The sequence below is a fragment of the Pelmatolapia mariae genome, linkage group LG7, assembly GCF_036321145.2.
Source record: "Pelmatolapia mariae isolate MD_Pm_ZW linkage group LG7, Pm_UMD_F_2, whole genome shotgun sequence".
NCBI lineage: Eukaryota > Metazoa > Chordata > Actinopteri > Cichliformes > Cichlidae > Pelmatolapia > Pelmatolapia mariae.
In genome coordinates this window covers 47,198,774-47,224,780 of record NC_086233.1, presented here as the reverse complement: position 1 = coordinate 47,224,780, position 26,007 = coordinate 47,198,774, and the positions used below count along the sequence as shown (strand labels likewise).

General features: G+C 41.7%; 1 protein-coding gene across 1 annotated transcript in view; it reads right to left on the bottom strand.

Moving 5' to 3' along the window:
- The window catches only part of LOC134631218 (A disintegrin and metalloproteinase with thrombospondin motifs 20), a 77,335-nt gene extending 55,617 nt beyond the window's left edge, over positions 1–21,718 (bottom strand). The window contains exons 1-8 of the mRNA XM_063479326.1: positions 21,360–21,718; positions 20,792–21,153; positions 15,571–15,739; positions 6,265–6,518; positions 3,797–3,880; positions 3,113–3,237; positions 2,962–3,002; positions 2,521–2,626 (exon numbers count right to left, since the gene is read on the bottom strand). Coding sequence (XP_063335396.1) covers positions 2,521–2,626; positions 2,962–3,002; positions 3,113–3,237; positions 3,797–3,880; positions 6,265–6,518; positions 15,571–15,739; positions 20,792–21,153; positions 21,360–21,450 — 1,232 coding nt within the window. The 5' untranslated portion in view covers positions 21,451–21,718. The remainder of the gene's footprint in view (positions 1–2,520; positions 2,627–2,961; positions 3,003–3,112; positions 3,238–3,796; positions 3,881–6,264; positions 6,519–15,570; positions 15,740–20,791; positions 21,154–21,359) is intronic.
- Between the last annotated feature and the right edge of the window lie 4,289 nt (positions 21,719–26,007).

Here is a 26,007-nt window from a genome sequence, read left to right as displayed (position 1 = left end):
ACTAATGAATTCATCCAGGCTTTCTGTAGCTGGCAGTCTCATAGAGCAGGTTTTCTTGATCGTGTCCAGAACAGTGCAGACCAGCATAGATGTCCTGTTTTGTACTGCGGTTTGGCGCATTACCCATAAATACATGCACGCATGAGTACACATGTATTTATACACAGGATCCCATGCAGCTGTATGATGTCTTGAGATGTTTACGCCAGGATGTGGGGCAGTGCTGTGCTCTGGGCTGGAGCTGAGGGTCAATCCATACCACCACACAAACAAGATCTAGCATGGCTGGCATGAAGCCCACCCTACGGGAGACGGAGGGCCCGAGGGCAAACACCCAGGAAATAATTAAGCCTCTGGCACAGTAATAAGCTCTGCACACAAACCAAGCCGTTGGATAATACTCACAACATCAAAACTGAATCAGCTGGTACTATGCAAAAGATTTTTTTGTCACTTATGATGTAAAAAAAAAGTAAATTGAATTGAGTTTCACAAAAAAAAAAGGAGAGAGACATAAAACTGGATATGTTGCATCAAATAAGTCAATTCTGTCATTTTGATGATGGGTGATCTGGGAATTGTGGATGCTATGATGAGTTATTTGAACCAGATCAGAAGGATACAAATGAGAATACAACCTTAAAATCCTGAGATGAGAGCCTTTTAGTGTAATGAGGTTATAAATCAGGCAGTTTTGTAGCTAGATCAATGGAGGAACCAATTTCAGTGATTTACATGCATCCGAAACCACTCACTTTAAGTTCTTAACAAAATAACTGCATCACTCTGTGCACATCACTGTCCTCGCGCCACTCTCCCGCCCTATTTGATGGATCTTCAGCACTGAAAAAAGTATTTCTTTGATTAAAATCCTTTAAAAAAGCACTTCAAGATAGGCAGAGCTCACTGTCTGTGAACTTCACATCTTAGCTGCTCTGAATGTACTTGTCCACGAGAAGAAACCATCTTTAACAATCCCAGTGATTTTATCCCATTGGCTTTCTGTTTTGTTTTGTTTTTTGTGTACACTTTAGACACTTGATATACTTTTTTTGCAAAATGTCAGGAAGATTTATTTTTGATCTGGGACATCTGAAGCCAGACAAATGTTTTAAGTCCTCATACATGTCACCTTTGAGGAGCTATCAAGTGACGCCACGCCACCTAAAAATCCCTGTGCTGCCTATTAGTAATCGCACATTCTCGCAGTTATCTGAGAAAGGCCTCCCATCCATTAGTTTAAGTCTCTGATTAATCTGCAGTGCTCTTGAGTGGGTCCCATTACCTGACACTGGCTTTCTCAGAGCGCTAAACACTCATGAGAGCTAACGCCTGCAAACACAGCGATCCGCCATGCCAAGAGACAGAGCCAAGTGGGCCTCCAGCTGCTTGAACTTTAGCATAAACAGATCCACATGAGACTCGATGTAAAAAGGGGAGGGTGTAAGCTCGGTCCATCTGCTGCTGCTCTGGTCCAGTTTCTCCACTGGAAAAATGTGTGACCGTGGCAGAGGAACTAGAAAAAATATCTCTCATTCTTAACTATTACCTCACAGGCTCACACTGACAGTGCGCCTTTTTACTACCCAGATGGAGAGAAGCAGAAGAAAAAAAAACAAAGACAGAGGCCTTGTCTTTATCCAAAAGTAAGCTCTCTGTTTTAAATCACCTGGAGCGTTCGCAAGAATGAGAAGGTAATGAGTTATTTATCATAATTTGGCCACAAATGGATGTTTGGAATAAACATCGCTTCATACGAGAGATAAAGTCATGTGTTTTGACTCGGTCATTTGAAGACAGATTATGCGTACGAGTCTTTCTTCACTCCACACATGTGGCAGTATTTGCTTGTTGTGAAAACACTCTCTGGCGGAAAGGCATGTTGTGATAACCCCGCTATTACCCGCTCGGAGGCGAGCCGCACATGATGGCGATGTGACATCTCCAGTTTGTTTTACCTGTCTTTGGCGCTGAGGAGTGTGTGAGTGTGTGTGTGTGTGTGTGGGGGGGGGGGGGGGGGGGACTGGAAGGCTTTCCAAGTACTAAATACAATATTTAGCTTTGTACTTGCTCCTTGTACCATTTCCAAGAAAATCTTTGTTGTTGTTCATCAATGCCAGGTCCAATTATTATTAGGATTTTTGAGGGTTTTTTTATGGCATCCACATAAAATTGTGTCTTTGAGCTTATAGTTATGGAGGTAAAGCTCAGACAAATGGAGGGTTGACGTCCTGAGCTCTATAGTAAGGCATTGTAGGCTGGCATGTTATTAAAAGTCAAGTTTTTTTTTCTTTATTATGTTTTGCACCTGTGTCTGCTGCACTCTGTGTCTCTTGATAAGAGGGCTTTTGTAGTCGAGCTTGGCTTTGAGTGGTGACATACGTCCTGTGTGTGTGTGTGTGTGTGTGTGTGTGTGTGTGTGTGTGTGTGTGTGTGTGTGTGTGTGTGTGTGTGTGTGTGTGTGTGTGTGTGTGTGAGTTATGGGGGTGGTGGGGCAACAGGTTTAGAACTGCAACTTACACATGGCCCAGCTCATGAGCAATGGTGAAGGAGGCACTAATTCCATTTTCCTCACTAATGGAGCAGCTCCGGTACGGGTCGCACATGGTCCCCAGCTCAGCAAGCCCTACAGGGTCAACACACACCAACACGCACACATAGGAAAACACACAGATCCGCATAAACATGTACAAGCCAAGTGTGTCTGGGGGAAAAATAGTTGCTTGAGCGTTTGAGATGATTAAAGGCATCAAAACTTCTGTTTCCTAAGAGAGATTAGCACTGCCACAGTCTCTCTCCTCCCAGTTCTACCACTCTGTTCTGTCACGATAATATTATTAGCTGACAGCTTGCCATAAACTCATTACAGCACAGTTCATGAGCTGTGGTCAGTGGAGTGGAAAGTTCACTGTAAAAGAACTTAACGTGCAGATATTTTTGCATGAAAAGCCAAAATATTACCTAATGTGTCACATTTGTCTTTAGCGCGGCAGATGTCTTCCCTGTGAAAAAGAAAAAACACCATCCTGTAAATCCCTTCTGAAAAAGGCAGCGTGCTTGAGCGACTTGCTTTTGAAAAGGAGGTGAGGGTTGGGGTGGGAAATGCAGATACCTGGTTATGAGGAGCGCAGTGTCGTGGTGAGAAGGATGGCTGTCGTCCTGGACGTTTTGGCTCTGCTGCCAGACACAGAAGTTGTGCAGAGTGGTGGCAGCGTTGAAGCTCACAGTGGGACCTTCCTGTTTTGGGTGAAACAGCAGTGGGGTTACGACCAACAAACTGGGCTTACATACAGTAACCTTTTTTAATAATGGTGGTAAAGACATATTAGAACATCACGTTCTTTAATGTGTGAGCCTGTCTTAATGTCTTATGTTTGTGTTCATTATGATTAAAATGTTTGGACTAAAGATTTAGGTGCTGGATTTTTGGAAAACAAGGACATAAATTGGTCATTTTTCAGTGACTTCCTGCAACCTGCAACAGCCTTATGTTCTTTCTTGTGGTCCTTTCAATAACAGAGGTAGTAAGGAAAATCTCACCGTGACCAAACTAACCAAAGAAAATCCCTAGGCAAATGCCTACTTATTCAAAAACTGATAACAGAGCATTTCATTTGCAGGTGGCTAGCAGCCTTAATACAGTATGATTTGTATTCCACATAAGCCCGACAAGAAAGACAGTGTCCTTTCAAAGAGGCCCCACAGAGAAAAAAAAGCCAAGCCAAAGACACCTGCAATGACGTCAGCCACGCGCAGATGACCTGCGTACACGTAGCATTCAAGACCCCGTACTCACCTGTTCATTGTGGATGATGACAAGCTTGACAATCTTGATGCTGATGAGGTTTCCTATGCTGGGGTCCCTGTACACTGCTGCTACCTGTAACAAAGACAAAACACACAGACAAAAGAAAATGCAAACTTCCACTAACCTGAGTCAGAGCAGAGCTAAAGTCATGTATTAGTTAAAATACTTGGAATGGGAACACACAGTCAAGGCTCTTTTAGCTAAGCTCTATTTTGGTTTAATCAAAATAGCAGCAGCTCACCAAAGTCAAAAGAAAGCACAAAGTGCCTCCTTGAGGGTAAGTTTAATCAACAGAGTATTTAAACCAATTACAACCCCCCCACCCAGAAGACCATAGAAAAGGAAAAAGAAAAGAAGGAAACTGGACCTGGCTACAAATGTGAAGCAGCCCCTCTGTGAGGACAGCAAAACATTCCAACTCTTTTCCCCTCTGCTACTCTTGCGTTTCTCGTGCACCCGTGTCACGGTCAGCCAGCGGTCCCCCGAAACAGGGTACGGCCTCATGACTGGAACTTATTAGTTACTATAAACATTTAGCTCATCGTAACATAGAGGGATGCAAACGTAGCCCAGGCTTGCCCGGGTTGGGTAAAAAAAACGAGACTGTCTTTGTATGCACGTCATCCAACGGTGACACATGACCCCGCTCATTAGACTCTCACCTCCAGTTTATGTTCTCATGTGATCAGTTTAACAGCCAGAAGCGAGGGGGACGACACCATAAATTACTGCAAAATGCATTCAGGAGCATTTTGTTGACAAATATTAAACAGTAAAGTTTTTTTTAGGACTTCTTAGAATTTATATTTTGCGACATGTGCAACATTTTTTTTACATGGTTAAAAGCTACCTTCTTAAAATAACAGTAAGACAGTAAGACATCAGGGCTCATATCTATACAGTTTATCGGCATGACCAATAGAAAATAATAGGGTAAGTTTGGATAAATTGTGGCAAAAGTAGAGCAAATGTAACCATTTGAAAGAGGACAGGGGAGAAAACGCATGCATTTGTGTATGGCTGCCCCCTGGTCTGCAGACATAAACATGATTTGCTGTCAAACTTTGGAAAAAAAACTGGCCAATGCAACACTCACTATACTCCAGCAACCTTTAAGGACACTCCACTGACAATCATTACTCCTCTGCAAGTAAATGAGTGTTTCAAACATTTTGCCTGTAATGGTGTAGAGAGACAGCAGATACTAGACTCAGTTCAATTAATAACCCGTCCTGGGTTGAGGCGTTTTTACTACCCAGTCCATCACAGTGTCACTGGCTTAATTATCAGCCTTCCTTCACAGTCAAAAGTAGGACTCATAAAGAGGTCAAGGTGCCGGACAGGCTAACGGGATTTGTTTGGCATATGCAGAAGCATGCTGAGGTTACATCGGGGTTAACGACCAAAAATGCCAAACAGTAAAATCTGAGACTAGAAAAACACAGACCTGGACTGCAGTTTACACTGGGCAATTGCTTTAATAGAGGAAAGAAATATATCACAGAGTATGTGGTGTATACATCAGAACTTTAATTTTTTAAAATGTTGTCATATGTGGCGTATTCACTGAAAAAGCTTCTGAATACTACTGTGACCAAAATGTCAGATTGCACTTTTTTTCTGTTGCATTAATTTCAGCAGAGTTTATCATTTTTAAAAAGGTTCAATAGCATGAGTGTCATTGATTTAATGTTAAAATCTGACCCTCATGATGGAGACGATCATCATAAGAAGTTTCTTATCTGAAGTTGTTTATTTTTTGCTGTAAAGTTTTGGTCATTTTCTAGAGATCTGTCACAATTAGAAAAAGACTATGCATGTTTTCAATGTAAATGTCCACACAACCACATTAAATTCAATACAGCTCTGCTGTAGACTTGGCATCAATTAAATTAGATCCATCTAGTGGAAAGGTTAATGTTTGTAAGTGTATTCCATCAAGCCTAATTTTGATCTAGTTTGAGATGCTTATTTGCACATGGGGAAACAGCATGCTGAGCATACAGCCAAAGAACATGGCCACATAGAGTTAAACATTGCTTGGAAAAAAATATGCATTTAGCTCGTCTTTAGCAACCAAGCAACCTACATTTGATTCAAGTTTAACTGACTATTCTATAAGTCTACAAGTCTCAAGTTTAAACGATTCAATGACTTGTGAAATCTGTGAACAACAGCACGGCTAACACTGAGTGTTCTTTCACTAAGTTTTTGTTACTTTTCAGTATTTTAAATGAACCTCTAAATCTTTCAGTTATTGATGTTTGGTTAAATTGGGTTAACAGCTGATTTTAAAACCCTTCTCCTCACATACAAGGTCTTGAGTAACTAACCCCATCGTATGTTAAAGACCTTTTAGTAGCATGTAATCCCAACAGGAAGGCAATGCCAGCAAATAATACTGAGCAAAAACACATTTAAACACTGAAAAAAATTAGAAACATTATTTTACTTACTACTGACATGATTGTTAGAATGTAGTGCTCTAGGTTGCGTCCATGGTGACGCACCATTTTGGCATCTGCTGTCACCATCAGCTCAACGTAGCGAGGATAGGACAGGAAACGCTTGCGCCTGCGTGGCGATCTTGGGTGTGGGCTGGTGGAGTTGTTCTCAAGCACGCGTTGGTGCTCTACTGTGGCTCTGAGAGATTCTAGCTCCTCTCTCATGGTCCCTCTCATCTCTGAAGAGGCTGGCTTCTTCAAGTTCTCTGTTTAAGAAAGAAAATAATTTTAATGTGGTAATTAGCCTTTTTTTTAATGGACTACTTAACGTCATAAAGGTGTTTCATAAGAGAGCAAGCTACAGCTACAGTTCAGTGCCATGTTCTGGCGCAGCTTAGTTCCAATCACATAACTAGACTTCTGTTGCAAACACCTGCCATAAACCGTCTCATTCAAGTGTTCAGGAAAGCAGTTGAACCCAGAGACACAGAGTCACTGGTGAGCTTTGAGCCTGTGTTTTACCTCAGGCAATCTGGATTCTCCTGTCTCAAACGAAGCCACACAAACTAAGAAATCCCTTAACAGCACTTTACTGAGTCACGGAGACTAGGCTCAGTTTACGCCATGCAGAGGCGTAAAAATCCTCAAATTATTCCGCTCTGGATACCCCAGTCATTGTATTATTTTGGTAAATTGTTACAATCGTGGTGAAAGGAACACATTAACACTCAAACAGTTCCATTCATACGCCGCCTCCAACAGCAGCCTCAGACCCAGAATGACAGCCATACACTGTGCACACTCAAATGGCTCACTTCTCTCAGCTGAAGCGCACGTGTTGTGCTGGCTACAAACGGTAGATTCCATCATCATGACAGAGTGAAGTTAAAAGAGGAACACAGAGGCAGAGACACAGACCGATTGCCTATATTATTAGAGGCAAGGCAAGAAAAACTTGCTGTACTTAAAAATGAAGTAGCGTTGATTGCACATTAATAAGAACCCTGGAGTTCTGAATAAAAACAGAGTGGAAAAAACAGCAAGAGGTTTCCCAGTCACACCACAGGAATAATCCAAATCACAAAAAAGGGTTGAGTTTGTTTTCTGCAATGTCCCCAGATTCTCCTGACTGAAAATGATGACCAATGGAGGGCCAGATAAACTGTACGTATCAACTATGAACATCAAAATGCTTAAGCAGTCAATCAGCACTGTATAACTTTACACTGCATTTTCTGAGAAGTCCAGGACCGGAGCATGCAGGTCGATCTTTATGGTCTCCTGATTTCCACTGTTGCTTTGGCGCACATCCATGATATAGTGTAAGAAAGCTTGCTTAAAGCAGTTTCACCTGTCGCCCTGCCGAGGAAAGACTGATATAACGTATGCCAGGCGGGCGGAAGAGAATGATCAAAGAGAAGATTCATGAATGTAGTGCAGGAGGACATGCAGAGGGTTGGTGTGACAGAAGAAGTGGGATAGGGTGAGATGGAAATAAATGATCTGCTGTGGCCACCCCTAAAAGGACCAGCTGAAAGAAGAAAAAGAAGACCAGAGGAAGTAGCAGAGAAAAATATCAGGAGCCACTGATGAAATAGCTAAGAATTGACAATGAAAGATTTCACTGTCAATTTCCTATTTTGTCAAAACTCAAATTGCTGTAATTTTTAATAAATGTTTGTACATATAGGTGTAGTATTTTTCTTTTGCCTCCATTAAACCAAGCCGCAAAAGGGACACAATGTAGCAAAAGTTGCTAAAAAAATTACACTGACTATGTAATTACTTTAAGTAAGACCACTAGTGCTTACGATCCAGGCATAGTTTGGAATCCGTCATCCTCCTCAACTTTGGATAACCCGATTACAGTGAAGACTTCCATTGTGTTTTGTAAACTCAATCTTTCCAGACAGTCACACAGAGACAGATTGTGTGTAACTGTTAGATTAGGGGAAAAAAGAGAAAGGAAAACTCATTCAGTGCTCCGTGAGTATTCAAGCGATGCCCCCAGTGGGCACACGAGGCGAAGCGTGACTCCCTGGCACAATGGCCCACAGCTCTTGCCGCCGTGAGGCCCAACCCCATGCCAGAACCAGCATCCAAGTCAGCGCCAAGCCGGTCTGTGCCCGTGCACGCAGTCCGGGCAGCTGGGCCAGCACAGAGCTTTGTATTTTCCAGGGAAAGAAAAGTCTCAAAGGCCAAAACCCACCGCACTAAACCCCTTAAACAGACTCATCGCTGCAGACAGTCCGACATCAAAGGGATTATCAAAGCACAGAGGAGTATCTCTCCATCCTCAGAAATTGGTGTTAAGACTCAGAGTAAGCAAGTGTGTGATGGAAAAAAAAGAGGAGGAGGTGAAAATATTGCCTTCTGCTATAATAGCCTTTGAATCAGTGCAGATTAGCCACACACAACCTTCCCAAATCGCCTTAGGTTGAAATCCCCCTCTCGCTAGGTAGTGAGCTGCTACTTACACCATGAGAAGACAGGGGTGACTGACCCGCTGTACGCACAGAGGCATTACATCACCCACTGGGCACTGGAAAAATCAGCCACAGAAGGTCTTTATATCTCTGGGCTTTGCATGTTGGAATTTACTATCAAAAAGAACCTGATAGATATTATTCCTTTTCAAACTTGGAAAAAAAAGTGTTAGCCTATAAACTCGAACTTCAGAGGTTTCTCATGATCGGGAACATTAAAAAGGGGCCCTGCATGGCATGAGTGTAGGCATTTCCAATTTATAATCTAGTCGATTCCAATGTACACACAGCTAAAATGTACCAACAGAACACACTCACTTCTATGTTCCAACACCTAATTGACTCGTGGATGTGTAAATCTTTATATCACTGTGCCAAAACACAATCAAAACAATGAACATTACCCTGTTTGTGTATTCACTCAATGCCATGAATAATTGCAGACAAAATATCCCATACACACAATGACTGAACACTTTTAAACATATCTAGACATTTTGATTGGGTTTGAACTGCCACATATGTTAACAGTTAAGCATTTATTTACATTAATCCATAAACATTAAAGTGTGGAAATATTTTACTGTTGCATAGACTTTTAGTCTGAGTCCATCTATGTATACCAGCCTGTCCAAAAGGATCTCAATGGGATTTTAACATAGAGCTGCTCGTTCATGACAAATGCCAAGAACCAACACATACGTAGTTGAACTAATAACCATTGTTTTACAGTGTTTTGCTGGCCTTCTGAGAGTTGTCATCTTTGGCTACACATTAAACAGACAGTACACTTTCCAATCAGTACAGGTAGTGCCTGCTACTTAAAAAAAATCAGACAGCGCAGTTATTGGAATACAAGTTAAGAGGGGAAAAACTTTGAAACGCCGCAGACAGGGGTACAATTAAGTGCAATTAAGACAGTGGAGAAGTAAGGCAGCTAATTGCTTCTGCTGAAGAAGGCTTTTAAAAGTGAAGTGGCGTAGCTGTCGACATCACTGGAAGTATGGTCTTTGTACACTTGAAGTCCACTCGGCTGATATTTTCAGTTCAGAGATAAAGAGACAGCATAGTGGTCGGCTGCAGACCTCCTCAAATGACGAAACACTACTTGTGGATCAGAACTGTGACGGGTAGTAGCCTGGAGTGTTATCTTAGCCAAACCAAGATACTCCCGATGTCTAGTTTAAAGAGGTTCATCCAAATACACTAAAGATTAAATCATTATGGATACCTTTTGAATTCAATTGAAAATGTTTGGATTGGGACACGCAAGAAGCAACCCTTCCTCTTTGTTGAATACACGTCTTCAAATCCTACAGTAATTTGGTTACATCTGGAAGGCCCAGTCAATAGTTTATAGGAGAGATGTTGGCGTTTTACAAGGAAGTGCCAATAAAGAGCAAATACATCATTTACTCTTCAAAATGTGTCAAAGATTTGGTGAAAAGTCTCTAATAATATTATTTTTTATTTATCCAAATAAAAGTTCCATTGAGATTAAAAAATCCTTTTTCAAAAGTGATCTGGTCAAGACAGAGGCAAAGATTTTGTAATTCTAAACATAAATAAATAGTTTCTGCTTGTACTGACATACAAAACAAGCGAGTGAACACAAAATATACATGATATACAATGTTGTATATACAATAACACAGAACTAGTGCCACTTCAAGAGCAAAGACATTAACAATGAGCACTATGTTCTCGATCCTTTGAAACTCCCCGACAGTAACTATTCTGGACAGTTTCCTGTCCTTCTGTAGATTATTCTATGACAAAAAGGGGCAGCATATTTTAAGGTCTTTTTTTGCAGGGATAAATACTGCTAACATTTTGCTTGAGTAAAGGCCATACTAATCATGGTTTTACACATGTATGTTCACAGGTACACAAAACCAGCCCAGTCGGAGATTTGCACACACAGGATGCTAATAAAATGCAAAGCAGCAAATTAAACAGGATCTTCAGGTTTTGTTAAATGCATCACTAAAGAGCATCAACCTCAACACAGCAATTTATGCAATCACATGTTTATACGTAATGTTAAAATCCTATCTGATAAGGACATATACAAGGCCTCATTTTTCTGTTCCTTGAAGACGACCATTTGTGACTCAACAATGACTACAGATCTGTTCAAGGAACCATTTAAATATCGAGATATTGATTTTACTCCAAGACAATCAGTATGGATGACTTAATCACGTCTGCCATATTTTGAAAGAAACCCCTACTTTAGATACTGAACTATAACTGATCTTTACATTAAAAATGTAGCTCTGTGTTTTTGAAGGATGTCTGGCCTCTATGATAGTAAACAGCCCGAGACCCTGGCCACGTCACTGATGATTTCCGGTCATCTCTTGGGTTTACCCTTAGTGGGAAACTGTTGCTCTTCCAGCATCCATGCCACCATGCAGTTAATCACTGTCACTCAAGTTGTTTGAATAAGCTCAAGTCTGTTAAGAATGCCCAGACAGTATTCAGTGGCAGAAAATAACTCAAGTTGGAATCTGAGCAACACACCCAACACACTGGGTTCAGTAGGGCTGTGGCCTCAGGGTAGGCACATGGCAGCTATTAAAGTTACAGACTGCGTGTGTACCCAGCCCTACTCAGCCCTGTCCAGAGTATCTGTTATCCTAAACTCAGCGAGTGCAATGGACCAAATTATTAGCTGCTTGCATTATCTGTCACGGAGTGTTATGAAATTTGAGGCAGTAACTCAACAGAGCATCCTGCCTGAAGGGAAAACTCACTTATTACACACAAATAGCACATGTGGTGGCTCAAACTCGCAATCAGTGCATGAAAAAGGGTTTTTTAGACTCATCTGACACATTTTAAGCCTAGCGTTCAGATCACAGTGATTCAAAAGACAAAAATATTCAACTGGCATTCAAAAAGACAAGAGAAATGAGTCTTTTTCAAATGAGGGCCAACAGCAATGCAGTGAGTAAGAAAGCTACTTTATAGAAGCAGGTGTAAAAGAAGAAAAGCAGGCAGTGGGAGCTTGAGAAAAGGCAAGGGCCACTGCCAAGCTCTGAAGCAAGACAGACAGGCACATGCAGTGCAGGCCAGAATTGCTCAAACTCACAAAGAAAGAAGTTAGTTTCCCCATTCCTCTCCGCTCTTGCTCAGCAATTCTGAGCACTCAGTGGGACACTTCATCCACTGACAGGCCAAGGAGATGACATGCACTTTCACAAACACACATTCACAAGCAAACCACATTTACACACGAACACAAAAGCCCCAAAACAAACTCTGTTTTTATTCTTTGCCACAATAGGTACTTCCTGGAATGCAGGAGGTTGAGTCAGTGCAAGGGCCATAAGGCCACAGAATAAGCCTAAGCCCTTTGGAGCCATGTGACACCCAGAAGTTCCACACAATCTAAAGAAAGATGGTAAAGATGACAGAGTAATTGCTGTTCGCCCATCACACCCTAGCTGGCCACATTTCCTGACCCCTGTCAAGAGCCGTGCTTCAGAGGAAAACAAAGGGTTTAATGCATACATAGTTCCAAGTGAGGCCCGGCAAACAAGCCGCCAAGCCCCGAATCCACGCACCTCTAGGAGGGAAAAGTTCAAGGTCACATCAACTCATCCAGTGAGTGACTCCAAACAAAGAGGGAAGTGAGGTCACAATCAACAAGTGCCTCCATTCACATACATGAAAGCGCAAAGGGAGGGCAGGCACCGATTCAAGTCAGCTAGTTCAAACCGCAGGCGGGGGAGGACATTTTTCCATGTAAATGAACCCATTGACCAAAAACCTGATGCTAGCATTTGAGCTACCATGTATACACAGTGGGCACCGAGAGGGGAATCATATACGATGATTGTGTTAAGGGTCAGGGGGCACAGATGCCATCTGTGCCAAGTATTGCCGCATCAACACCAGGCAATTCGGTCTCCAAGCTGCCCTCGGTTACCCATCAAGAAATCAGGCAAGCTGCTTGAGAGCTGACGCTGGAACAGGACTTTGGGTAGTTGGATTTCAGTTTGGTGTCAAGCTGTCTTTTAGTCTTTTCACTGTTTCTAATTCAGACAAAATACGACACCCCACAGCTCTGGACTTGCAGCCAGTGGCTTGGTGAAAGAGATTCTTTGCAATTCCCGCTTCCCTTCGCCTTTTGCTTGTCTTCACATGGATTTTTAAAAAGCAAAGGGAGCAGAGCGACAGAAGAATCTACCCCTACCTGCAGCCGCCCTCATTTCTGCACTTATCTCTATCAAAGGATGACACGGGGATTCACATGCAAGCCGACAGACTGATACCCTGTAGAATGTGTCATTAGGGGTCGGAGCCGTGTTGTGGTTTGAGCCTGTTAAGCTTTATTCCCTCTATGCTTTCAAAATTCAGAGCGAGGCACAACAAGGCACTCTGTGACTTTAAAACATTAATCACCCACTCAACAGCTATCTACTCCAGTAAAGGTATTCTAAACAGAAGGAAAGCCACCCAGGTTGGCTGACAGAGAAAGGAAACTGATACAGCTGCAAGCAAAGTCCATCAAAGACACTGGCATCAGTGGTTCAGTAGGATGAATTTACATTTAAAAATGTCATATAAACTTCCATCCATTCAACACAGCATTACAATAACAGCCTCTCGCTTTATCAACAGAGCATGAACACATGTCGTGAAGAAAAGCAGCTGAAGACAGCCGTGTCCTGACTGTTAAAATAACAAAATATAATTTTCCATCAAGGTAACACTTCAGTCTTATCAGTCCACTTCTACATCTGACATCTCACAAGCAGTGACAGCGCAAGTATGAATAAGTCAACTATTTGTACGTGTCGGAGATGACAAGCTCAAAGCTCAAAACAGAGCGTCATCTTTGTGAAATGTTTCTATGTGGAAACATCTCTTTCCTCTCCTTTCAGCATTTTTTTCTTTCAGAGATCTTGGAAACTCTTACTTGTCTTAAGACAGTAGATACAGAAGTCTCCGTTGTTCTGGCACACTGCGCAGTGCACGAGGGAGGTATTCTGAGCCAGCATTTCTAAAGGAAACTCTTATCTTACCAGAGGTATCGTTCTGCTGATACACATGCTGTTTCCTGAAGGTGTGTTTGATAAAGCGCAGTTTGTTTCATCTTTATCGTTTTCAAAAATATGTTTTGCTTCAGGGAACAGCAAAAAAAGGGGGATGGATAAGGAATAAAATCACCATATGTCTTGCAAAAACTATTTTTTTTACAAATCAGAGTGGCTGCTTGGAAGGCCATCAGCACTTCTCTGTGTGGCTCAAACGTTCTCTCCACAAAAAACACAAATATGGAAGAGAAAGCGACAAAGAGAAAAACAGAGTCATAAGATCGCGTTGTCCTTGACAGAGTCCTTTTTTGGAGATTGGAATCGGCTCTCTTGCTAACATCACAGGTTTTAGGGGGGGTAATCTATGTGCTTCTTGCTTAAAATGTGGTCTTCTGTGATGCCTATGCTCTCCTCTAATCCATTAATAAAGCATTCCAGTTTTTCAAACACAATGACAAGCTGACAGCCTGAGTGTTTTGACATTTATTTTACCATATTTAGAAGTCAGTTTAGTCTGATGAAGAAAATTAAATGGACAATTTGCCTTCTGAGACATCAATGTGCAGAAATACTGCAAAGCCAGGAGGAAAATGCCCAAAGACCAGGAGAAAAAACTGCAAGTGTTCTGGAAGCAGGACGACACGCGTCAAGTTAGTGTTTATATGTAACCTGCACTGTGTGTCATAAAAAGACAGGACAAGCCTATTAGTCAGTGCTCAGTGAAGCCTTCAAAGAACCAATTTTTCACAACATGTGGAGATTGCCCTTTCTGATAATGGCACAATCTGGGGACACCTCACAGTCCTAACCCAGGCCCACTGCTTCTTTTAATCCCTTGTTCACTGTTTTCTTGCTATCCTTTGATGAGGCCCCGCAGGTGTCTCTAACACTTTAAACACCTACATCCCAGCTACCTCCTGCTGTACACTGAACAAAAGGATTTCATTTCACAGTAAAGGTCATGAGAAGCTATTTCAGGATGCTTCTCATTTCATGTTAACTAGACATTAAACTGGTTTACACACTTAAACTGAATGGTGGAAACGGATGTTCTTAAAACATTAAAAGTCAGGGGGTTAATAGATATATATATACACAAAGCTTTCAGCGAATGCTGGGTCTCTGTTTGCCTCACACAGATTGAGCGAGTGAAAGGGTTGAGCATATTGAGGCAGCGTTGGCCTGTCCAAGTTTTTTTAACCCACCGCCACACACAAAGGCCACCACCGGGCGACAATGGCTGCGTTCAGACAACAAACAAATCAAGCAGTCGGCATATAAAAGATTTATCGCGTCACTCAACAAAGGCCCCCCTCGGAGATCCTTGTGAGGACAACTTTAAGGTCTTCCATCGAGGTGAACTTCACTCAGTCACCCTGCTTTTCTCTTGAGGGCCTCTCCACCACCCGCAGGGCCTCAACCATAAAAATTCAAATGCAATTGGGGGAACTTTCCAGCAGCCTCCCAAGTGGAAACCCCCCCCCAGTTCTTTTCAGCTGCAAACTAAAAAGTTATCGCACCTACCCTCTGAGCTCCTGCTACAAACCTGGGACTCAATGTTCCAGCAGAGGAGGCATGAAACCACCACGCAGTGCACAAGTAACAGCCACTAATCAAGGCTGAAATCTGCAAGCCAAAGATCGTGACTGAGTATAATTTACATTTTAGGGCAGCGTTTATTGCCACGGTTCAGAAAGAAAATACAGGAGATAAGGAGGTAAGTGTTTGTGGGTGAAAGTCAGACAGACTGTGGTTACAGGTAGAATACTTAGGCAGTCTATTACCTGAGGCAGCACAGGGCTCTGCATTGTTGTCAGTTTTGGAGATGTTTCTTTTCCTCTCATGTCGATAGACGAGATGAGGTTTGTTGTGTTCTTCATCGTATTCCTCCCCCGCAGCGTTTAAAAGGGGTTCCAAGAAGAATTCGCCATGTTGTGTCGTAAAAGTTCCAATCTATAAGGGGGGAAAAGCCAGGAGATGTCACTGGTACAAAGCATGCACGTGCATGTGTGCATATTCTACTGTACGTGTGCCTGTTTATTTCACAGTTTCATTTACACAGGTTGTGGTCTCTTTGCAGTCACTCTGTCCTAGCCTCTGGCACCAGGGTTCCCATTATTTCCATGCTTTTAAATAAGCTCTTTTGACAGGTGTGTATGGAAAGAACATGCTGATTGAAAAGGCAACAGAATATCCGTAACTGCTTTTATGTCAGTTATTGTTGAAGTTTTAGCCCTGAGAATCTCATTCCATGACAATGAAGGTGAGTTTTGAAACATTTTAAGTCATGATACATTTATCAGGGCGCTGTTGCAATTCAGTAAACCGTTTCACACATTTATGCACAGGTTATTAGGCCGGTGGTTGCTGTAAGTGTCAAAATGCCTTTTTCCCCGAAAACCCTGACACTGGGAAGAGTGACATCATCATACACGGACCAAGCTGCTGACAGAGGAATGCTAATATTGATTTGGCAGCTTGGTCCCTCACAAAGCTTCTTAGCTCACTCAGCCATGAGGCACACTGGTGTTTGCATGGTAATTTCATGCGCACACTTAAACAGGATATTGGAGGCTGGAATGTTATCTTTAAGGCAGCATTACGCCATAACCATCCCCAAGTGATGGACATTTGACAATGGAAAAGATACAACTCGGACGTGGAAAACAAGTACAAACTGGAACTGCACTTTTCCTCCCTACTTTTCAAAAAGTGAGGGATTAGATCCCCTGCAGGTTTACACTATAGCTCCTGAAAAGGGTTAAAGGCACTCAGTTCTACAGTTAGGTATTTGGAAAGTGGCACAATTTGTGTAATTTTTGCCTTTGTATGTCATTCAATTCAAATCAGCAGTTTCACGGCCAAGTGAGGCCTGTTTCCTCGTCGTTCCACGACAAATTTAGCAGATAAAAGTTATGGAGTTGATTCCAAGTGTTGCACTTTCATTACTTAGATGTTAACTGGAACTATGTGAAGGTTAAAGAGATATCAGTTTAGGTGAATGAGGCCATCATTAGGCTGAAAGAAAAAACCATTAAAGGGATAACAAAAACTTTAAGAGAGGTTAAATCAACACTCTGCTACATTCTTAAAAATAAGGAATGCACCAGCCAGCTCAGCAACACCAGAAGGACTAGAAGACAAGGCTATGTTATGGTATGGGCAACTATCACTGTCAACAGAACAAGTTTGCTGGTGTTTATTGATAACGTGACTTATTGACATAATCAGCAGGATAAATTGTTTAAGTGTACATGTGCTATACTTTCTGCTCAGATTCAGCCAAACACTTCAAAACAGATCAGACAGTGCAAATAGTTAAATGACCCAAAGCATACTGCTAAGATAACTTTGTCAACTCAACTTTCTGAAGACAAAGCTGAAGGCAAAGAGACCCACAAACAAGCAGCAATCTAAGGTGGCTAACAGTAAAGGCCTAACAGAGACTTCAGGCAGTCTAGAACCCATCAAAGTATGAAAAACAGTCCTGATATTTAAAATTATGTTAGTCTACCCAAATCAGTTTGAGCCTCTGAAAACAAGGGAGGGGTGTATAAAAGTGGCTGTAATTCCTGAACAGTTAATGCAATACTTTTGCTTAATCGCTTGAATAAAAGTTGAGAGTCTGGACTTCAATCACATATTAATTCTTTGATTTAGAATAAATCTACCCCCCCGGTGAAGTTGCTTCTTTAATGCAGAAACGACATAGAAGTAGTTTTCAAATCCAGCAGAGAACTTTGAGAGAAGACAGCATGAACTGATGCGTTTGTATGAAGGATTTTGAGATGATGTGACTCTTTTTTTAAAGTCCTAAAGTCCACCAATCACTCATCATAGACACAAAACATGCTGTGACAACAACTCGCCAGAGAAGCTGATACTGAATAAACAGTGTTCATGAAATGGTCTTTGCAGTCAAAATAAGAGTCAATCCACTCAAGCATACACGACTACATTTTCTTACATCTACACGGTCAAGTAAAAAACAAATTTATGTGGCTAAAACGCATCAGAAATTATCCACTGCAGAGAATGTTTCCCTTTGTGTTTCAAAAAATGATCACTGAATAACAGTCAGATATTACTTCATTCTTGACCTTGGAACTACAAAAAAATATTCCAAGCACAAAGTTCATTTGGTACATGCTCTGGTTCGTTTCAGTGCAGATCTTGAGCAGATGGAGATTACTCTGTTGTCATCAAACTGTCGATGTAATGTCCTCTTTGTTCACAGCAGGCTCAAAACATTCACTTTCGTCTCATCTGGTTGTGAAAATAAAACTCTCTGTTAAAATATACCTGATCAACATATGAGTACTGCAGCCTTTTTCAAACCACTGCCGTCATAATCTAAATATAATGAATGATTTATACAATGCAAAAATTGGTAGATGTTTGCCGGTGTCTTGTAAATCACTGTCTATGGTGAATTAACTTTAATTAGGTAATTACGGGTGATCCGGTCTAAAGTTTCGTGTAGTGTTAACAGAAAGCTGAACAGATAAATGCTCCCTTTAGTCAGCGGAGAGGAAGAGATTCAGGGTTTCCCAGCATTAGCTCAGCAGCAGATCTGACAAAGGTTTGGGCAGACACAATGGCTGCTGTTCAGTACTGGGTGCTGAACTGGACCTTACAACTAAGAGACCCCTTTTTGAAGCGAGGTCACATTCATGACATGAGTGGACCGACTGCTGGCACACAGCTCTATTATGAAATCTCTCAAAGACACTATGATTTTCTGTGGCTGCAGACACCTGCAGTCGGTCTCTGTTAAATATCTTGCGGCATGAAGGTGCCGTGAACCTGATCTTTGTGCAGAGCTGCTTCATTTTGTGGTGGAAGTAAAACAGATGCATTTGTCAGAACAGCCTGACTTAACCTACACTTCTATTATGTGAGTGGACTGAAAGACCCAGCTCCTCAAGGAACCCAAATTTCCCACGGTGTGAGCAATCTTTAAGTCTCCTCCGCAACCTTCATTGGCAGCTGTCTTCTCTTTGGGGCATTTCTCCTCTTTTCTGCCCATCATGACTCACTTTGAAAAGGCCAAAAGCTCCTCAACCCTGCCTCCCCCAAGCTCTCCTCAATTGCCCCCCAGTGATAGCTTTGAGCAACATTGGACGAAAGGGGAAACTGCTTTTTCCAGAATGACCCCTTTGTTTTAGGGCTTAATTATTCCTTGATGACCTCATCTCAACAAAATGTGCCCGGGCCATTAAGCCCCAGTGATCGGACACGGAAACATTTATGACCCAATAGCCTCTGGTGGTGTATCCATTGTCCTGTCATTCTCAATGAGTGATGTTGCAAGGAAGCAAGAAGGTTTGTTGAAAAAAAGGATGCACACATGTTTGTATAAGTGAGTCATATATCAGAGAGGGCAATTAAAGGCTGTCCTGATAAATGGAGAACACCTTGTGTCTTAAATTGCTGAATAAACAGAAAAAACACTTTATTTGACCTTATTTTATTTTTTAATAGCTACACTGCTGTGAGTCAATTCTTGCAAAGTGATAATACAAAGATTTATGTTTTTTAACTGAATGTGCAAATAACTATATGACATGCTATTCTCGTGCTGTACATCTAAAATAAGGATAACCATCACTGATAATGGTCTAGAGCAGGAGGAAGACTTTAAGGTTATGGTCACTCTATCTGTCCACTCTAACAACCCCTGCTCTCCCACCCGGCCCCATCCCCAGGCACAGTCTATGCCAGAATCCGCCTGGCGCGACTAAGGTCAACCCCCTGCCCCTGTACCAGTAACCTTATGTGACCCATGAAGTCATCGCTGTCAACAGTTATCAGATTCCCTCACATAGGAGTCAGCAAACTAAATGACTCTGGCATCAGGCGTCCCATATTATATATAAGTCCTATAAACCCCCTTATTACCCACTTATTCCATTACACCCCTATAAAGTTGGCGGGGGTGGGGGTGGGGAATGTGATACATTTTCATCAATGAGCATCTTCTTTTCTTCTGTCAATTAATGAACATGCCTCTTTAGGCTATGAAGAGTGACCACAAGAGAAGCGAGTTCCAGGAACTACATGGTGGCATCTTCAAAAGACCTATTTGTCTATGGATCAAACTTATGAGTTAAGTATCATATTATAAACATTAAAGAAGGTGGAACAAGGAAATGTTCAGCATTTTTATTAATAAAATTAAAAACTGGACTGCTTTAAAATTGGGGTGTCAAACATAAGGCCTGGGCCCAAAATCGGCCCAAGGAATGTAAACAGATTTTGAACTTTTAACTGTATTCTCATAACTTTTACAGCTTTTCCAGTTGATTAAGTCCCCCCTCCTCCCCACTGCCATTCATACTAAAACAAAGTAATTAACTATTAGTTAATTGACAGAAAAGTTCTTCTTTCCACTATCTACTACAAAGTTGTCTGGGGGGGGGGGGGGGGGGGGGGTTACATCCACAGTAAAATAACACCTAATATTTTTTGTGAATGAACAAAAATATAACATTTTATGAATACAGGACATTCTGGGCAATGAACTACCAGAACTTTTTACACATTTATCATGTAATTTCATTGGTCCAGTGCATTTAAAATCAATGTGGGCTGTATATGGCCTGTAAAATGAGTTTGGCATCTCTGTTTGACAAGCATGACACCAAATAACTAATAATCCATTTCTGTGTGAAAATCCTCTATGACCACATCAGGGTTTTAGTGTGTTTGCTGACGGACACTTCAACAGAGTGGCTTGTTGTCAAATCAGCCCCAATCCCAACCATAACAACCAGCCCTCACATCCATCCCATCCCACCATCCCCACAGGCACAAAGGTGCAGGGCTTCGCATTGTCACTAGTCCAGTAACACTTGCTCTCGATCCACACTTACACACATGACTTGAGCTGTGGGCTGTGCGTGCGTGGATGGAATTCGTTGAAATGGAAGAAAGCATGTCAGAGTGATTAAAGCTTCCCAAAAAAGAAGCTTGAAGATAGCAGAGTGGAAACCAAGTACTCACCAGACCAGTGCACAGGCTGAAGACGGCAGGGTACTCGCTCTTGGCGTTGACGTGTCCACGGAAAAAGCAGTGGCGCATATCGCCGGGGTCAGTGGACTGGGAGTCCGTGTCGTTGCTCTGCTCCTCTCCCAAGTGTGTCACCGTGTAAGAGGGCGCGATAAAACTGGAGTCTGCGGTTAGATTGAGATGAAAGCGTTCCCCGAAAGCATCAATCCTGTAGTGAAGCCGTAAACCGGACAGGTCATCGTTTAAACTCCGTCGTCTCCTTCTGTAGTGCAGTTTGTGGGGGAACGACTCTCCGAAGTCATTCACACGTAGCGGCTTGACGATTTCATACGATGACAGCTGCTTGATGAAGCTTTCTGTTCAAAAAAAGTCAGAGAAAGTTGGGACTGAGAGACAAAGCAATGGTAACAAACAGCCTAGAGCCTGTGTAACAGACTAAATGCAGATGCAGGGTGACAAGCCTACCGCACGCCGGGAATCATGCTCAATCACCGTTAATAATGTTGAAACACATTTCAGCAGTATCACTTCATCGTACTCGCAAGCCAAAAGAAAACACTACCTTGTTTCGGATGCAACTGGTATTGCAGAGTCTCCCGGACAAAAGCTGACAGATGACACATTAGTCCAACCAGCCAGATTGCAAACTGCATGATTCCCTCCGCAAAGAAACCCGGGCTGTCGTCTCCAAGGCAGTACCCTCAATCTCTCTCCGAGCGGCTCCCCCTCTGCCTGTCCTTTCCCCCCGGCTTGTCAGCAGCAGGTCGTGGGATCCGTGGACGCTCTCTGCAGCGCAAGTCTTGCAAAGTGCACTGGCCTCATCGCATTGCTCAACATGCATCCACTACCCTCTATAAAGGCGAACTATTTATGACACATTCATCCCCCCCCGACTCGGAAAAAAGTGCTGCCTAATGTTAATTGCAGTCTATACTGAAAGGAGGGATCAGTGCCAAGTAAGCTTTCCCTTAGCCATCCCTAGAACACCCCGTGCACCCTAAGCACTCACCAACTGCGAAGCAACGCCCCTACAATCTCGAGCCAATAGAGAGTGTGCCTCGGCCACCACACAAGGTACAGGCTGGAGTGTTGCAGTGCTGAGACCGGTCATGTTGCAAAAAATCAGCCAAAACGGTAAAACGAAGTGAAAGTCCGGTGATTTCTGTTTGTTTTCAGCCGTGATTCTTGCTATGATTCTAGCTTTGTCACTCTCACACACACAAAGGCACACTCTGAGGAAAGTAAGCCACACTTTTGAAGCTGTGCCATGCAGCACTAAATTTCTTTGATTCTATATTAGGCTGTTATTATAAAGAGTCGTGATGTAACTGAGATGCCAAACAATGAAGTCATATTGGATTTACAGAATAGGCTTCAAACCTAGACTGTTATACTGGATAGGCCAGCATGCTAGCAGATAATAATTATGGCTGATAATATATAAGTTTTATGGCACACACACATACGAAGAAGGTCTTAATGCATTCACAAACCATTTTTGCATTAAAAAACGCTTTAAGGAATAGTTCATATCAATCTGTATTGCGCTGTTCAATGAACTCCAAGCCCCCTGCATGTAGCTATGTGGAAAAGAATGAGGTAAGAAAACCCCTGCACACTGCAGAGCAGGTATCAGGGGCAACAGATATTCAACAAAATAAGTCAGATACAGCATGAACAGACGACCAGATGTGGGTTGCAAAGTGGCTGTGTGCAGGCTAAAGCACCCTGAACAGTAGGCCCCATATGAAATGAGCTGGACCGTTAGCTGATGAGGACTGGCATCGAGATCAGCTGATATGCAAGGACTGGCAGAGCTCGACTTGAACGCCTGCCTGAACTAACTTCATGCTTCATATTGTTTTTTCTCAGCTGCCAAATGTCAGCCAGTACTGAGAAACACCCAGCAGTCAGCTGGTTTTCCTGGGAGTTCAAGAGTTTGTGTTGCTGCTGATCAGAAAAAATCAACCATTAAAGAAAAACCTCATCCTGGCTGCTTGTTAAAACTGAAATATCTTATTTTATCTAATGATATGCAAAGAATGTGATATATGTGTGTTTAACAGAGCCTTGACTGAATTAGATCCAACAACAAAAGTAATTAGTTAGTAATAAAAAAAAGCTTAGCAAGTTTAAAGTAAAATAGTAAATAGTTATATTTTTATTAACTCGCAAAAAATAACAATTTTTAAAGAGTACTTATTAGGGGGAAAATGTCAATATTAACACATATTGGACAATACGTGAGATATTTTAAACTTACACATTGATATTATTAGCATCTAAAACGATTTAGTCTCAGGTAGAATAAAATAGACTATGCTGTGTTGACTGACACTTTCAACATTACTAACCTTTGCTTAAACAGCCAGAGATGGTCAATGACTCATTGTACCTATTAGCATCATTTGTCTATGGGCAGAACAAAATATTCAAATGAGAACAGTCAGAACTTACTGTGGATAATTATGAATAGACAAACAAATTACAGTATGAGTCAGATCATTAAGTTATTATAGTTGCTGACAAGTAAGAGAAATCAAGTGAAAGTAATGTGATATCTGATGTAATGAATTTAATGAAGTTAAATTTTAGTTGACTGAACAGCACGTTATGGAGCTGCAAACTCATCCCTGATAAATTAGGAACTAAGTGTGTACAGCTTCTTACATGTTCCATGGTATCAGCAGCACTGACTACACCAGTAAAAATGTGTAATACTACCATTTTAGTATTATGATGCTCAGCTATACTGTATGTACATCTTGCTGAAGAAATATAAACTGTCCATTTGTGATAGTAGGCCTGAATTTAATTGCTTATTCAGTATATAAAAGGGAGAATAACTGTTTGATAATTATTTGAATTCTAGCTCCCATAGATTGACTGTGTGACCATGTAGGACATGGCTGTCCAACTCCAGGCCTCAAGGGTCGGTGTGCTGCAGGTTTTAGATATCACTCTGGGTCAACACACCTGAATCAAATGATTAATTCATTACCAGGCCTCTGGAGAACTTCAAGATATGTTGAGGAGGTAATTTAGCCTTTAAATCAGCTGTGTTGGATCAAGGACACATCTAAAACCTGCAGGACACTGGCCCTCGAGGCCTGGACTTGGACACCCCTGATGTAGGACAATCAGTCAATCAATTATACATACTCTTGATCTTAACTCGTTATGTGTATAAAGCACATCTGTCCAAAGAATGAAATTTCTTTTATTCCAAGCTCTTCACTACCATGGTCAAGACCAAAAACACCAGGGACAAGATTATAGACCTATTAGGGTAGCTGTTGCTATTATTATTTGAAAATGAAAGACAAATAAAATGACCAGCTATTGACCAGGAGCTCCGTGTAAGATCTTACCTCATGATCATGAGAAAGGTGGTGGCGGCCTGTTACGATCCGGCTCAAAAGCTGCAACATAAATATGGAGACGACCTAGAGGTTAGCGACCGTAACACAGCCCAAAACTATGGATTATCGTGGGAGCTTTTAATGTTCTGTTGGAACCACAGTCACCAAGGACACCATTTGTCAGCGATCTGTTGAGGGCCGTGTATCACTCTCAGCCAGATCACTGAAGATAGGTTGTGGATGGATCTAGGGGATTTAGGGGTGGTTGTAGCTCAGGAAGCAGAGCAGGTCATCCACTAATTAGAAGCTTGTCAGTTTGATGCCAAACATCCCTGGGCAAAATATTAACCCCAAGTTAAGTCCCATAACAGTGTGAACGTGTGTGTGAATGTTAGATAGAAAGTACTTAAACTTAGAAAAAGATGCTTGTTTGAACTGGTGTGAATGGGTGAATGAGGCATGTTATATAAAGAACTTTGAGCACTCAGGTAGAGTAGGAAAGCGCCATATAAGAACCAGTCCATTTTCCAGCATGACAATGACCAAAAATATACCTACAGTGCTACAAAGGATTAGCTAAAGAAGAAGCACACAAAGGTCATGGAGTGGCTGAGTCACTCTCCAGACCTCAGTGCTATAGAAAATCTGCGTAGGACCAGAAGCTTTAAGTTACCAAGTGACAGCCAGAAACCTAAAGGATTTGGAGAGTTTCTTTAAGAGGAGTGGGCCAAAATCCCTCCTGAGATGTTACAAACCTGGTGACCAACTACAAGAAATGTCTTACCATTGCGCTCCCTACAAGAGTTTCTCCACCAAGTCCTAATTTTGCTTGATGATCAAACATTTATTCATTCAATGATATGTAAGTCACTTTACTGTATAATATTTAAGTAACGTGTATGTGTGTTTTTTGTTTTGAATTTTTGGTTGATATTCTGTCTCTCTCCATTAAAATGAAGCTACCATAAAAATTAGAGACTATTTAGTTACAACTCGTGAGAAAAGCACTGAGGAAATCAAAGCACAAAATAATGAGGATAGAAGGCATTAAGAACCATTCTTCACTGTCATCTATTGGAGGAAGTGGATTTCCTTGGCTGTGAAGCGGCCAGCTTCTCGTTAATCATTTGGGCACGTAAAGTGTTCCACAAAGCTGATGGATGTGTGAAAGAAATCTTGTCCTTTGAAGACTGATGTCACAGCATTGTTAGTAATTAGACGCAGTGGTCTCACCGGAAACACTTTCGGATACCAAAAGCTCTTTCTTTGACACAAAACATCTAGTCTTCAAGTCATGGTTATTACTTTTTGAAGTCTCTCTGACTCTTCTCTTTCCCTCTCCTCCAAGAGCTTTTATTTCATCGACACATATCTGCTAACAGAGCGGTGGTGTGGCCGGCGGTAGGCCAAACAGAGGTTTGCCATAACTTTGCATTGCATAATTTTTCACATATTACAATAAATGTTAAGTAGAAAGAACTATATTCCTCAGAAATTGCTCTTAACAGTCAGTCCAGGCTTCTGTTAAATATGTAAGCATCTCAGATGATGAAAGTTTTTGAAATAAACTTAGACAAAAGAATGAAACAAGACCAAGAACGCATCTGGAAAAAGGGTCAAACTTCTTAATAAAAATGCAGGATTCACACATTCCAGTTCCTAAAAGCTGACAATATTTTAAAAGAATAGTTACTCAGTGTTGAAGTCAGGCTGTCTAATCTGATTATGAATTTCAACCTTCTGGGATGAAGTTATTGTTATTTTCAGTAAAAATCTCCCCACTGTAACTCCTCTGATGCCTCCCTGATGTGTTATTCATTCACTCTTCAAACCTCCTGTGAGGCTTTT